General features: G+C 49.3%; 1 protein-coding gene across 4 annotated transcripts in view; it reads left to right on the top strand.

Moving 5' to 3' along the window:
* Positions 1–16329, top strand: part of St3gal3 (ST3 beta-galactoside alpha-2,3-sialyltransferase 3) — a 220358-nt gene that overhangs the window by 124505 nt on the left and 79524 nt on the right. For all 4 annotated transcript variants that reach the window (XM_026777483.1, XM_005370054.3, XM_005370055.3 and 1 more), the window contains one exon: positions 15176–15268. In XM_026777483.1, the coding sequence (XP_026633284.1) occupies positions 15176–15268 (93 nt within the window). The remainder of the gene's footprint in view (positions 1–15175; positions 15269–16329) is intronic.

Here is a 16329-nt window from a genome sequence, read left to right as displayed (position 1 = left end):
TGATTTCCAGAGAGGTTGTACACCCCCAGCAATGAAGGAGTGTTCCCCTTACTCCACATCCTCTCCAGAATAATCTGTCAATCATTGGTGTTTTTGATCTTAGCCATTCTGACAGGTGTAAGATGGTATCTCAGAGTCATTTTGATTTGCATTTTCCTGATGGCTAAGGATGTTGAACATTTCCTTAAGTGTTTTTCAGTCATTTTAGATTCCTCTGTTGAGAATTCTCTATTTAGATCTGTATCCCATAAAACCCTAAGCAGTTGTGAAGAGGGTGCCTGAACTGGCCCTGCCCTGTAGTCAGAATCGTGACTATCTTAAATGTCATCATAGAACATTCATCCAGCAACTGATGGCAGCAGATGCAGAGATCCACAGCAGAAAACGAGGCTGAGCTCCCAAAGTCCAGTCAAAGAGAGGGAAGAGCGATAATACAAGCAAAAGGGTTAACACCATGATGGGGATACCCACTTAAACATCTTACTTGAGCTAATGGAAGCTCACTGACTCCCACCTGACAGTGGGGGAACCATCAGAGGACCAAACTAGACCCTCTGAGTATGGTGACTGTTGCATGACTGGGCAGACTGTGGGGCACTGGCAGTGAGACCAGGATGTATCCCTACTGCTTATACTGGCTTTTTGGAACCCAATCTCTTTGGAAGGATACCTTGCTTAGCCTAGATATAGTGGGGAGGGCCTTTATCCTCAAAACAATGTGCTAGACTTTGGTGACTTCCCATGGGAAGCCTTACCCTCTCCAAGTAGTGGATGGGAGGTTTGGGGTGGGGGGGAGGAAGAAGAAGGGAGTGGGAACTGGGATTGGTATGTAAAATTAGAAAAAAGTTTTTTTTAAAAAAAAATAAATTTTAAAAAAGAACCAATAAGTATATAAATAAATAATAAATCGGGCCAGCAAAATGTCTCAGCCAGGAAGGATGCTTGCAGCCGAGCCTGCCCACCTGAGTTCAGTCTTTCTAACCAACACGGTAAAAGGAGAGTCGATTCCCGTAAGTTGTCCTCTGACTTCCACACTTAGGCCATAGCACACACACACCTGCCATCATCACTCAATAAATATACTTTTAAAAGATCATAAATAAATAAATAAATGAGCTTCTTGAAATCAAAGTTGACGTGGGAGTGATTTCTTTCTAATCTGTTGCTTTCATTGGTTAATTAATAAAGAAACTGCCTAGGCCCATTTGATAGGCCAACCCTTAGGTGGGTGGAGTAAACAGAACAGAATGCTGGGAGAAAGAAGCTGAGTCAGGCGGTCGCCATGATTCTCCCACTCCAGACAGACGCAGATTAAGATCTTTCCTGGTAAGCCACCTCGTGGGCTACACAGATGATTAGAAATGGGTTAGATCAATATGTAAGAGCTAGCCAATAAGAGGCTGGAACTAATGGGCCATGTAATTTTTTCGGGGCATAAGCTAGCCATGTGGGCGGCTGGGTGCCGGGGACGCAGCCCCGCCGCTCCTAATACAACACAAAGTTACAATAGTCAGACTTTAAATCTTAATAGAAGGGGTTAGCAGCAGAGACAAATGAAGACAGTAAGCTAGGAGACAAGCCAGGTGGCAAAAACTTAAAGGTCTGGGGACATTCCTTTTTGCCCCTCCCTTCCTCTCTCCATCTGTGGTGTATGTGTGCCGCGTTGCATGTGCTGTGTTTGGAAACCAGAGGGAGATGTTGGGTGTCCTACCCCATCACTCTCCACCTTATTGCTTGACAGGATCAGCCTGCCATTGAACCTGAAGCTCAGTGCAAAGTCAAGCATTCGGGAAGACAATACCTTTTGGTAGCAGAAAACATAAATTGTGGGTGCCAGGCATGGTGGCACATACCTGTAATCCCCGTATGTGGAAGTCAACAGTAGGGGGAATCTCCAGTTCTAGGCCAGCCTGGGCTAAATGGCAGTTCAAGGTCAGCCTGGGCTACAAGGAAAGACCAAGAGGGAGAGGGGGAGGGAAGGAGAGGGAAGGGAAGGAAGGAAGGCAGGAGGGAAGGAAGGAAGGAAACAGGGCTGGCAAGATGGCTCAGTAGGTAAAGCCACTTGCTGACCTCAGTTTGATCCCCAGAAATCACATGATGGAGGGAACTGACTCTTATAAGTTGTCCCCTGACCTCTTCTCATGTGTCCATACCTACACACCGTAAATAAATTAATAAATATGTAACTATAAATTAAAACGAAAAAGAGGCTCTGGAATTGGGCATGAATTTTTTTTTTTCGAGACAGGGTTTCTCTGTGGTTTTGGAGCCTGTCCTGGAACTAGCTCTTGTAGACCAGGCTGGTCTCGAACTCACAGAGATCCGCCTGCCTCTGCCTCCCAAGTGCTGGGATTAAAGGCGTGCACTACCACCGCCCGGCTGGGCATGAATTTTAAATGCCAAGGTCTACATCTCACTTGCTCTGACTTTGGGCTTCTATTTAATCAGTAAGTATCAGATTCCCATAAGAGTACTGACCCCAGAATGAGATGCAGAGACCCCTGTATCTTAATCCGGGGTCTTTTATTGGCTTACTGCCAGAGAAGACAGAACTTCCAAACAAAATCCATCCTCTGCTTGCCTCTACTCTGTACCTGACTTCATCTGTGCATTCATTTGTTTAGCAAATACATCTTGACACCAACTGTATGCTTTGTGCGTAGGATAAAACCGAAAAGTCTGCGCCACGTTAGCTCAGTGAACAGGGGAGGAGGGTAGACAACAGCAGCGAGGGTGGCACTGCTGGACGGCGTAAGCGATGCCTGCTCTGTTTCTAAAATAAGGGCAGTCTCTATACCGATGATTCAGACACATGGTGGAGTATGGAGGGCATCACAGGCATCCCCGGGTGTGCAACGCAGAGACAAATACCCTTCACAGAAGGAGATAGAAGTGGTGTTTCCAGAGGAGACCGTAGGCTTCTCCGAGAGCAGAAGGTAAAAAGAAGACTCACCGAGGAGGCTGCAGATACAAAGGCATGGGGGCCTCATGGAATATAACAGAACCTTAGAGTAAGGAGCAAGGTGAGGGAAAGTTAGGCCAACAAGATCTGGAGAGCAAATGATGAGAAAACCATCAGGGAGATCATGGGGAGAGTGAACAAGAGCTACCAGCCGTGCAGGTTCATAGAGACTTAAATGCTCTATCTAATTTCTTGGAGAATTCCATGTGAAGACAAAGGAATAAAACCAACAGCTTTCAGCCCCAAGAGCCCCTGGAAGCCAGGCCAGCTCAGAAAGGCCTGTAAACCTGAGCCAGTCTGAAGCGCTGCCGGAAGAGGCGGAACACGGCAGCACATGCCTGTCTTCCCAGCTCCTCGGGTGGCCAAGTCAGGAGGGTCACATGTTCTAGGCCAACCTGAGCTACCTAGTTATCACTGTCTCAGCAGCAGCAACAACAAAACATGGGAACGAGAGGGATGAGGGGAGCAGCCAGAGGTAAGTTTACTGATTCTAAAACAGCCTTGCCAAGTTCTGCCTTATGGCTTGCAAGGGAAGCATTTTATGCCCGGTGCCATGCTGGATATTCTGTGGTACCTCTTCCTCTTAACAGTCATGTAGATGACCTCATCCGTCTTACCTCATCTGTCTGCTGGCTTTATGAGTCCTCTACCTGCTGATGAGTCCCAAGTTTTTATCAAGCTCAGTCCTTTTTCCCACACTTCAGAGTCATTCACCCAGGACTTCCTTCCCTTGGCTGTGTTTTTGGCTTCTCACAGTTCACATATCTAGAACCAAGCTCCAGTATTCATAGCCCGGCCTTCCAGAATCCTTCTTGCCTCAGAAAATAGCAGCTCCATCCTCCCAGTTGCCTGGGTGAAAAGCCAGTGTATCACCTCTTTGACTCTGAAATAGAGCCATCAGCAAGTCCTGCTGGCTTTCTCTTAAGTACAGCACCAAAGGTCCAGCCTCCTCCGGCCTCCAGACCATCAGCATCCCAGGTCCAGCCTCCTCCTGCCTCCAGACCATCAGCATCCCAGGTCCAGCCTTCTCTGGCCTCCAGGCCATCAGCATCCCAGGTCCAGCCTCCTCCAGCCTCCAGGCCATCACCTTATGCAGACAGCCATCCCTGTACACCATGTTGGCTCTCCCAGCTGTTCTCTGCTCATATACTTGCTTCCCAGCATGCACTAGTCAGCTTTCTGATGAACTTGAATGGAGGAAATGTTTGTTCTTGCTCATGGTTTTAGAGGTTTCTGGTCATGGCCATGTCCCTTTAGGCCTGTGATGAGAACACAACAGAGGTGGAGCAAGTGATCTAGTCAAGTGCAGAGCACTGCATCTGCTCAGACCCGCATCTGACCTCCCCTGCCCAGCCTGCCCAGCCGCTCTTCTTACGTTTCCCCTCACTCTGAACAACACAGCCATAAAAAAACCACCAACCCATTTTAGAAAGGCAGAGGATCAGAACAGATACTTTGTAAAAAAGATATGCAGATGGGGCCTGGAGAGAGGGCCCAGCACTTAAGAGGGTTTGCTGCTCTCATAGAGAACCAGACTTTGGTTCCCAGCACCCATGCCAGGTACCTCACAACCACTTATAACTCCAGTGCCTGGGCCTCTGACAAGCTCTTCTGGACTCCACAGGCCAGGCACTTGTGCACATGCACACCTACGCACACCTGTACTCATATGAATAAAACAAAACTTTTTTTTTAAAAAAAGACATACAGATATCAAATAAATATGTCAGTATATAAAAAGGTACTCACACTGTATGTCTCCAGTGCGGGGGATTTAAACAATGAGAGACTCACACACCTGTCAGAGTGGCCAAAATTAAATAAAAACAAACCCTGACAATTTCCAGTGCTGGCAAGGAAATCCTTACTTAGTACTAGTGATACTGCAGAACATTCTGTCCATCTTGGCAATGTTTTGCAGGACTTCCTACAGCCAAATATGGTCTAACCAGATGTGCTGACCACCATCCTTCAGGGTAGCATGACTAATAAAAACCTAGAGACAAGGGGGCTGGAAAGATGGCTTAGGGGTTAAGAGCACTGGCTACTCTTCCAGAGGTTCTAAGTTCAATTCCCAGCAACCGCATGGTGGCTAATAATAATAATAATAATAATAATAATAATAATAATAATAATAAAATCTGGTGGTCTCTTCTGGTGTGTAGACATACATGCAGGCAGAATGCTGTATACATAATAAATAAATCTTTAAAAAAAACCTAGAGACAAATATTGGGGTTCAACCTGAAGGTCAGAAAAGCAAAACAACCAGCCACTGGCTCTTACCTCTATCACAGTCTGAAATGGCGATCCTGCCTCCCAGAATCTCAGAATGAGACTGTCTGAGAGCTGTCTCCTCCCGTTTTATATTCCTCTCTAGTGCTGGGATTAAGGCATGCACCGCTACCACCTGGTTTCTGTTGCAAACTAGTGTGGCCACTAGGATTAAAGGTGTGTGTCACCATGGCCTGGTCTGTAAGGCTGATCATGGCAGCTCTTTTACTCTCTGATCTTCAGACAAGCTTTATTTATTAAAATAGAAATGAAATATCACTACAGTCGTTACCCGAGTCAATTGAAAACATACATGCACACAAAATCTGCTCATGAGTATTTCTAGAGGTGATACCATGGTTGTGACAAACCAGAAGCAAGATGAACAGCTACCACATCCAGACGGCAGAGTGGTCTTCAGCATGAAAAAGAAAGGGGCATCAGTCCTCACAGACGAGGAGGCTCCAGCCGTGACTCTTTGGGTAAAGAAGCCAGGCTGGAAGTTTGCATACTGTATGGTTTTAACTGTGTGACATTCCAGAAAAGACCAAACTATGGGTACTAGAAGGGTCCCAGTGACCCTAAGTGGAAGGGAAGAGAGAAATAAGTCAGTATTTGCCAAAACCCAGAGGACAGAGGATCTCAGCCCGTGGGTCGTGACCCCTTGGGGGTTTCATATCAGGTATGATATGAAATTAGTTATGAAGTAACAATGAAATAGTTTCATGGCTGGGGTCACCACAGCATGAGGAACTGTGTGGCAGCGTTAGGAAGGCTGAGCCACTGCCAAGAACCTCTTAACACAAAAAGTGAAATGAACTACGTTAATATAAGATATCAATAATGGGGGAAAGAGGGTGGGGCTCTATTTGCTTGGCTTTTCTGAAACTCTAAAATTATTCATAAAAATAAAGTGCATAACCGGGCAGTGATGGCACACGCCTTTAATCCCAGCACTCAGGAGACAGAGACAGGCAGATCTCTGAGTTTGAGGCCAGCTTGGTCTACAGAGTGAGTTCCCAGGACAGCCATGACTACACCGAGAAACCCTCTCCCAAAAAAACAAACAATTTAAAAAGTGCAATAATCAGGTTGGGGTGTAGATTAGCAGGAGAGCATATGCTTACAATACAGGGGCCCGTGTATAAATCCAAGGGCTTTGGAATCAGAAGACTTTAGTATTAGTTCCTTTCTGTTGCTGTGATAAAACACCATGACCATGGCGCCTTTTAACAGAAAGAATTTAATGAGCTCCAGCTACAGAGGGTTAGCATCCATGGCTGCAAAGCAAAGGCACGGCTCCAGAAACAGCTGAGAACACACATCCTTGTCCATAAGCAGGAGCCAGAGAGGCCACTCCAGGAATGGCTGGAGTCTCTGAAACTTCAGAGCCCAGCCCCAGTGACACACCTCCTCCACCAGGCCACACCCAATCCTTCCCAAACAGTTCCACCAGCGGTGGAGGGGGGGGGATTTAAACATGAGCCTATGGGAGCTATCCCATTTAAAGCATCACATTCCACTCCTGGGGTCTCATGGGCTCCTGGCTATATCACAACACAGAATGCACTTAGTACAACTTTAGAAGTCCCTAAAATCTTTTCACCTCAGCACTGTTTAAAAGTCCAATGCTCAATGTTTCTCCTTAGTCTAAAGCAATCTCTTAATTGTAACCCCTTGTAAATTAAAAATAAAAATCAAGTTACATACTTCCAAATTACAGTGGCACCAAATATCCATTACCATTCCAAAGGGAAAGAGTCAGGGCATAGTGAGGAAACACTGGGCCAAAGCAAAACTGGTACCCAGCAGGGCAAACTCCACATCACCGCAGCCTTTCATTCCCATCATCCTCCTGCTCCTGCCCAGTCGGATGTCTATATTTTCTTCTTTACAAAATGATGATGATATCCGCCAGTCACATGGAGTGATTAAAGAGTCAACAATAATGGAAAAGAAAGAAATCAAACTCAAGCCGCTGCCATTGCTCAGTGCTTGCCGACTACATTCCTTCACCGTCTACTGTCTGCCGCCCATAGTTCCTTTCTCTTCGTAACCGATGCTACCCCTTACAGCAGGCCTGCTCGCTTCTCCCCCTGGCTGATGCGTGTATCACTCTGCTTATGAGTCCTCCTATGCAGACTACTGTCCTAGCAGCAGAACCATGATCTGCTCACAGACTGCACAGCGTCCCTCACTCTTCTGCCTCGTCTATATTGGGTGCCCTGCTGAGAACGCCCTTCTGCCCTCCCAAGTCCCTAGGATAAGTGCCTCACCTCCCGGCACCCTGTACATGTCTCTGCCTGTGCTGATCCTTTAAGGTTTTTTTTTGTTTTTGACTTATCTTCTTGCTTCTGGGTTATAAGCATTTTGAGGACAGGATCCAACATGGAAGCATCAGCCAAGAGTGGTGCACTTCTGAAGCAATTCTCCAGAGAACCTTGGGTGGAAGGGGGATGAGCACACCCACTAAGGGCCCCCTAAGAGCAGAGTGGTCTTTAAGAGCCCTCATTTTATTTTCAAAGTTCCGTGCTCTATTCCATAGTACAAATGTGCTGCTCTGATGTAGACTTCTCCATGATGTTTATTTATTTAAGTGTATGAGTGTTTGCTTGCATGAACATATGTGCACCGCATTCATGCCTGGTACCGGAAGAGGTCAGAAGAGAGCATTGCATCCCCTGGTACTGGATTTACAGGTGATCGTGAGCCTTCACGTGGAATCAAACCTGGGTCCTCCAGATGAGCAACCGGTGCTCTTAACTGCTGAGCCATCTCTCTGGTCCTCTCAAGTTTGTTTATTTATTTATTTATTTTTGAAACTGTCAAGTATATTTATTACTCTAATAAATACGCCCACTTTGAGAAGCCTGGACTTAGTGGGCCTAGGGACTGTGCTCTCTGGAAATGATAAGGACTTGCCTGATCCTACATAAGGAAATCAGACACAAATCTTTTCTGTGAGCTTCTGTTGAGACTTAGCCCTTCTCTGGTGCTCACACAGATGCTGAGGTGCCTGTAGATGACAGCCTGTGTACACAAATGTTGGTCTCTCAAGTAGAAGTTTGGAACTGGCAAGTGACTTAGAGAGGAGAATTCAGGTAACAAAAGTAAAAGGAACCGTTATTTTCCTCCAAATTAGTATAACTCTAACCATCCAGGAGGAGCTAGAAGTAGGGAAGGCAGAAGTTGATTGGTACCACAGCAGGGGCTGTGACTGACAGGCTACTTCCTCAGCGTCCTCTGTCCTACCCGCCAGCCCTCCTCCTCTAAGAGCCACAGAAACCACGCAGGAGAGCTTGTCACTTGAAGTCTAATCTTCCCCCTTTAAGATGTGGCGGTGTCCAGCCTTTTCACATGGCAGCAGACGCTGTCATCTACGAATGTGCTCGGCCACATGTACAGCTCTCACGGGACACCCATGCCCTGGGGCCGCAGCTGAAACACACGTGTTCGAGTCTATGCTCTTTCTGCCAAAGAAATGGAGGGGTGTGTAGTCAGGAGGCAGCTCAGGGCTTATTGCAGAGGACTCGGGTTCAGGTCCCATCAACACTCGCACAACTGTCTGTAACTCCAGTTCCTGAGGGTCCGACACCCTTTTCTGACCTCCAGGAACACCAGACACACACATGCACAGATATCCATGTAGGCAAAACACTCATACAAATAAAATAAACTAATCTTTTAAAAAAAATTAATGAAAACAGCTGGGCTAGGGAGGTGGTTCAGCAGGTAAAGGCCCTCGTCACTAAGGCTAATGACCTGAGTTCAGTGCCTGGGACTGACATTGAAGGAGGGCACTGGTTCCTGCAAGTTCTCCTCTGACCTCCACACACGGAGCCCCCCCCCCACACACACACATCTTGGAGTGGGGCTGCGTGCAAAGCCCCAGCTGCCGGAACAAACCAGTTGCTGGGGCCGTTGAGATTGGGTGGGTGTTTTTGCCAAGTATCTGGGTGGTGGGTGGAAAAGCTGGGTGTGTTGGGTTACTATCTAGTCACCACGCAGACCCTCCTCTCTCCGTTTGGCTTCAGGAACCTTTCTGGTCCATGCTGTCAGATACAGCGTTCATGCAGAGATCCCCACCCTGTGGCGGGAAATGGGTGGCCGTGTGGTGACTCTGGCGCTGTGCCCTTTTGGAGCCTGTTTTACAGAAGCAGCACAGGACCATTTGCTTCATCTGGTGACATCATTGCTCGGTGTTGTCCTTCCTGATGTCCTGGCTTCCAGTAACTCTCAGTTTGTCACTGCTCTGCTAACGATGGCCACAAATGCCGCTGTCACCCGGAACCCCAAGGAAAATATGAGTAGAAATGGCTTTTCTGGCTGTGTTCGGTTCATCGTTTGACATTTTGAGCGTGAACAGAACAGCACATCTTCTAGCCGCATCTCCTGGCAGGGCTGCTTTCGAGGCTTCCACCAAGCTAGATTAGATCATAGATCTGCTGCCGGGCACTTGGCTCACGCTCAGTGTGCTAATTCCCTTGCTCTTTTCACTACCACCCAGAAAGAGGGTGTGTTTATGTTTTTAAAGAATTGAAGTGTAGAAACAAAACCAAGCTGGAGCCGTCGCAGCAGGCCCCTGCCGGAGCTCCTGGGAGAAATGTCTGTAGCGCACAGGCTGACACACAGGGAGGGCTCTGGGGAGCATCCTCCCCGTCCAGGATGAAGACAATGGCCAAGCCCCCACATGAGGTTAAACTGCAGTAATGTCAGCTTCAAAATCCTCAGTTAAACAGGAGTGCAGACAAAAGCTGTAGAGAGATCCATGTCTGCTCTGTGACAGCCAGGGTGGGGTGGATTGACACCCACCACCTGTGTCTACAGGAAGAGACTGAGGACAGCCCACGGACAGCCAGCCCAGCACTCCTCACTCCCTGCAGAGGGCCTTGTTACTAGAGTTACAAGGTTAGAGGGACAACAGTGGAAAAGACAGGGACTGTGCTGTCCCTCTCTGGTAGAGCTGGAACACTCACCAAGCACACAGGGTCTCTGACTCCACCCCTAACATCAGAAAGAGACAGACAGACAGGCAGGCAGACTACCCTTAAAGAGAAGGTTCATCTGGATGCCTAAGGGGAGCTATGATGGCATTGAGTTATTTTCTTATATGAAGGCTATTTTAGTGGGAAAATTCAAATGGAAATGTTTAATAATCAAATAAGATGACAAAAGCCAAGCAAAGCCATGGCTACCATTTCCCCATCGCACGGTTGTCCCAGAAACAGCTCTAGTCACTGGAGACGCTGGTCTTCAGGAAGGAAGAGGAACTGAGAAGGAAGTGATGGAGCGAACCGCGCTGAGGGGTTCCACCACCCCAGCTAGGGGCTTGGCTCTGCCTGAGCAGTCAGGTAGGGTTACATGTTACACACTCAAGCTTCTCTCGTGACTAGTGTCCAGTCCTCTGTAAGATGGTTCTAGAAATTGGTCTGTTGATTACAGAACACCCATCACTGATCTGTAGAGTCCTTGAGATTAACCCTTGAGCTTTTTGCCCGAGCCATCACCCCATCTCCCTTGCACATGCAGCGATTAGCATTGCAAGTCAAAGACTAATTGCTCTTGGTGCAACGGCTTGGTACTTATTTATGTACTCTGTAACACATGTCCTGTGTTAAGTGATCTAGGACTGGGCACATCTCCTACTTTTTATTGACATATATTGATTGTACAAAATAATGAGTTTCCATTGTGATTTTTCTTACATGCGTATAATTTACTTTTATTATATTTACCCCCTCCCCTCTCCTGTCCTCACCCCTTCTGGCCTCTTCCTCTTCCCAAATTAGGACAGAAAGCTGTTTTGGTGAACACCTGCTCATGCCTCGGTCTCTGCAGGCATTCACTTACACGTACATACTACACACATGCACACATGTTCCTAATTTAAAAAAAAAATCTTACAGTTTAGTAACATGCCTCCAAATCATACAGCTTGCAAAATGACACGGCCAGGATAAAGATCCAAGCAGCGACTCCATTGCCCTTGGATTCTCGTTGAGTGAGTGAATGAGAGCAGGAAATGGAAGCAGGGTTTGAAAACAAGTGAGCACCAGAATGAAAGTGTGCCCTGAGGCGTGTGGGGACCACAGGCAGGAGGAGTTGGTTCGGTGAGTCAGGGTCAATCTCCCTTCTCCCACCCTCCCAAGAACATCGCCTCTGCAACTGCCCGATCTCTGAAGCATTGGGAGTTTTTCTCCTTCTGATCAGTGTGTGAACGTGCTGAAATACTTCTTGTCCTCAAAACAATAAAAACACATCGCCACCCTTACCTCACTTTCCTTCTGGCCGTTTCTGTCTCCCTTTGTAGCAAACTCCTCAAAATAGCCTCCCGTCTGACCCTAGTCACCCCTTGCTTCCTCTTAAGCCCAGTGGAATCTGAGTTGAGCGTCCACCACTCCCACTGCCCCCGTACCCGTACTCCCACCCACGCCCACTAGTGATGCAGCTTCCAGGGAAGTCAGCAGTGGCCTGCTTGTTGGCCGAGTCAGTGCTCCAGCCCAGGTCTCCCCTGACCAGCCTACCCTATCTTTGACACCACTGCCCCCTGTGGGACATCACACTCTCTCTCCTGGATGTCGTTGTTGTTGTTGTCGTTGTTGTTGGAGACAGGCTCTCACTCTGTCACTCAGACTGGCATCAAGCCTGTGCCAGTCCTCCTGCCTCAGCCTCCTGGGAGCTGGGATTCTAGGCCTGAGCCACCTTGCCTGTCTTCCGGTTAGTTTCCGTTTTTGTCTCCCGCTATGCTCCATCCTGGTTCTTCTGGCTGTCTCCCAGACGTTGATCTTTCCAAGGCACATGCCTGTCCAAAAGTAGCCATTCTCCCTTGCCATCGAATCCAGACGTGAGCCAGGTGCTCAGTCTGCCACTGCCACCTTACTTTCCTTATGCGTGTATGTTGCCTGCGAAGACCCCCAGATGTTGACTTCTGCAGACATTAGTCAGCACGGCAACTCTCCCTTGTGTTGAATGCAGACATGAGTCCGGTGCTCAGCGCCTGGATGAGAGCTCTGCCTGCGTCTGCCACCTTCTGTGTCTCACCGCACTTGTACGGTGTTTCAGAAGATGGCCAGCCCTCCACCTCTCACCAGATCCCAGGGATCCAAGTTCCCATTGCATAAGAGGCTACGGGTAGGATTTTTCCATTCCTTCACCCCCTTGTTGGCGGCCTCCATGGCAGCCTCTGATTCTAGATGTAACCTTCTGTCCATTCACTGCCCAAGACTTGGCCTGGTTCCCTAAACTCGGCCCTTCTGAGCGAAGTGGGGGAGTGGACATTGAGTTTTCGTTTGAGCCCCAGCATCTGGTCTTCGCCTGAAGAGCGTGCGGTTTGCACTCCTCACCCCAGGGGCTGGTTAGTCACGTTCGCAGCACAATGGGCACTCTTAGTGGAGGAAACGCCCCATCTTCCACAGTGAAATGCCAGCTGCAGAGCAGGAGAAGAACAAGGGCAGAATGATTTGATCAGACATCTGGGGACCCCCTGGCATTTGGAGTGGGTGCCTAGAGAAACTAACTGTTCTGGCCTGAAGGAGCCGGCGACCATTAATCTTGGTGGGTTTGACCGCTGTCTGCCCCAGAGGTCCCAGCTTGCCGGATGACTCAGATCCCTCAACACTTCTCCTATTCTTCTCTCACTGGGACATTTGGGAGGCCATTTCTAAGGCATTTTGATTTGGTAATAATTGACATGCCCCGCTATGCCCTGGCTGGCTTTCTAGGTGAATTGGCTGGCTTTCATCATCCCTGATACTGGACCACCTTTGCACACCTAGGAAAACCAGACTCCTGCCTGCCCTGCCTGTCTCCCACTTCTCTGCCCTCCATCTGGCCAGCAGGCTCTCCCCTCTGCTGTGGATGACCCTAGCCTAGGAGCCTAGGCCTCCTTCAGTCGCCTTCCTCAAGCTGAGAGCATGAACTGGGGAGAGGGAAGACGCGACCAGAGGTTCATCTGTCGATCATTCTACAATGCGCTGTGTCATGAATGGCAGCCACCATCTGCCGTCCAACTTCTTTGTAAACGTTCTGGAATTCAGAAAGCCCACAGACACTTGGTACAAGTTAGACAACCCTGAGGGTAAGGGTTTTGGAGACACGGCATGAAGGCCAAAGTGCTGTGTACATACTTTCAAAGAGTGAAGTGAGGCCTTCTTGACCCTCATTTCTACCCATATCCGGCCGCGGGAACTGCTCCTACTGGTGCTGGGCTTCGGGCCAGCTTCTGTGACATGGTGCTGGTAGTGTCGTATCAGTACTCTGACACGGGCAGACACAGCTGCGCGGTCGTGGGTCCGGCTCTTCATCTCTCTGAGCCCCAAGAGTCTGTTAGTGATGCAGCGGCACCCATTCCCAGGGCTGTTGAGAGGAGGAACTATTAGTCACCGTACTTCATCCCGACGCTTCCAGTAAGCTCTGTAATTGCACTGACGTCTGTATTTCATTTCCAAAAGACAGTTGTTTACATAGGAAAATACAGGTTTTTTTCTCCTGTTCGAACCTTTAAGTTTGTTTTGTTTATCAAATAAAGTTTCAGCCCCTCACTCTGCGTTTGCATCTCATTGGCAGGGAAGGCTTACAAATGTAGATCTCTAAAATTCTGTGTATACTTATCAAGCAGTCCCTTACATAAGGCCCTGGACTAGACCTCCATGGGTGAATTGTACTTGACACCCAGCGGATGATGCAGCAACATTCCTGGCTGTCCAGCAGAGACACACACCCCCACACTCCAATCCCTGCAGGGGCCCTGCTGAGGGTCAGCTTGCTGCTGAGCCACACCCAGGGAAGCAGCTAGGGCACCGGAGAATTGCCCAGCGTATGTGGGGGTGGGGGTGGGGAGACAAGGTTGGAAATCAAAACTGGCTGGTGACACAGCTGGTGGGCCTACAGTTCTGGGGTCCACGGGGTCATTTCCTGATGATGTCTTGATGTTTTTCAGACTGCTTGGGGGCAGGACTGTGGTAGAGGGCCGTGGCTCCAGCACCACACTGAACACATCAGGATGTAGAAACCTGAGGCTGTAGGTTGATATAGTTATAATCTCACGGCCAAGACCAGGCCCGGACACAGCCCTCGGGCAGGGCTTGCATCTACCCCTTAGCTTCCTGAGATCGCCTTGTCTGCAGATCATAGCAAAGGGAGGCTGTCGGCATCATTTTGGTTCTTAAAAAAAAAAAAGTACAGGGGTCTCTGCATGCTCATCTCTGCAAAGTGTGGGCAGAGGTCTGATCGCGAGAGCTGTGCTTTAGTGGGAGACAGCTCTCCTGTGGTGGGCAGTGCTGCTGGGGTGAGGGCAGGATAAGGATGGTGGGTAGGGAGGCTGTCAGAGCAGAGAGGGGCAGCTGGCTGTGGGTCAGGGAATCACTCCCACGAAGCCCACGTCTGAGTTTGGTTTGGAAGGGCCTGGTGGTCTCCACGGGGAGGACCAGGAGAATTTCAAAATGAATAGGCAAGCACGCTCAACTGAAAATCAGCCAGGGGATTGATTCTTCGGTGGCTCGGTAACACACATTTGCTGTGTCTCTCTTCAGGGCACTGTGCATGGTCCCCACTGGGTGGATCAGAGTGGGTGGGGGCGGAGGGGATAAAGGCAGAGGAGACTGGGCACATCGGGACATGCCAGGAAGGTGCGAGGGCCCGTGCCTCCGGATGTGTCAAAGCCTTTGTAGTCATGTAGGCACTGCCTCGCTGGTGGTCAGGCTTACTACAAAGGATCTGCACAACCAAGAGGGTTCCTTTTGTGGAGGGGCCTTTTCTGGTGGGCTGATTCTCTTGGGAACTTAGTGGGTTCACTCCTAAACCCTGATGTGGAAAGAGCCTGAAGTACCTATCTTCAGGAAGAGTGCTGGATTCCGTTTCAGTCCCTGCGGCTCCTGGTGAATTGACAATCTACCCGCTGCTCTGGGCCCAGCAAGCTCTGACCTTCCTTCTCTCCCACAGGCCTGCCGAGCTAGCCACCAAGTACGCAAACTTTTCAGAGGGCGCTTGCAAGCCCGGCTACGCTTCAGCCCTGATGACTGCCATCTTCCCCAGGTAAGTGATTCTGTCCCATGATGCCTGGACAGTGTGGGCTGTGGCTCAGCCCCGTGAAACATCGTAGGGGGCTTGGCCTCCTCCTGAGGAAATACGTTTGCTGTAAGCCCCCTCCTCTGTCCAGTGGTGTCAGGGGAAGGACTCTGCTTCCATGGGTCCCACCCCACCCACTCCGCTTTTGCCACGTTCTACTCCCATCCGGCCTCTAAGAGTTGTGCCTGGCCTTGCAGTACCTTTAGAGGAGAGAGAGGAGGTAGACTCTGCATGGCTGGCCCTGGAAGCCAGGAGTCAAAGCATTGACAAGTTTGGTCCTGGCATCCTTGGTTAAACCAAGCTGGGCCCTACTGCTGGCCTCAGGGAGACATATCCAAATATAGCAGGAATGACGAATGCTTCCTGAAGCTGTCTGGATGTTAGCACCTTCCCTCTCTGTCCGTTTTGCATCTGGGGTGCCTGACCTCCCTGATTTCAGACTTGCCAAAAGAATGTGTGCCGGTGTAGCCAGTTCCGTTTACCAAATGCCTTTATCAGGCCTCGATGTGGAGTGGGGGCTGAAGAGCTGAAATTGTCCTGCCCCATCTCTAAGTGCTGGAGAGTCAGTGTCATTTTGTTCTATAAAGAAAAATGGTGGGAGCTGAAGAAAGGGCTTCTGGACACCGAGATGTGGCACTCAGCCCACCAGAGTGCTGGGGCAGCTCTGCTTTCTGAGGGAAGGACTTGCCTCCCATCGTTAGGAGCCCAAGCTCAGGACATACAGTTTGTTTTCACCGAGGGATGCTGAGAAGCAGCTGGTACCAAAGCAGATGCAGGATCTTGAGTGGGATGTGCATTCTCTCACCCACTGAGGAGTCCCACCCAGCTCGCTGTGGAAAGCAGGGGCTACAGTTGCTGGTGCTCATATTGGTTCTCAGTGTGGGCTCTGCTTTCTGAGCTGACCCCACTGCTGGCATCCTCTGCCTGTAGCTGAATCCTCCAGAGTGTGAGGCACTGTATTCTGTCTCACACAAGCTGCACAACTCCACCCCCTAGCCTAGACACTTGTGAGTTTCCCTTGATCTGAA

This window comes from Microtus ochrogaster, unplaced genomic scaffold, assembly GCF_000317375.1.
Source record: "Microtus ochrogaster isolate Prairie Vole_2 unplaced genomic scaffold, MicOch1.0 UNK69, whole genome shotgun sequence".
In the NCBI taxonomy this organism is placed as follows: Eukaryota; Metazoa; Chordata; class Mammalia; order Rodentia; family Cricetidae; genus Microtus; species Microtus ochrogaster.
Note: the sequence above shows the minus strand (reverse complement) of the source record. Positions and strands in the feature narration are given on the sequence as shown.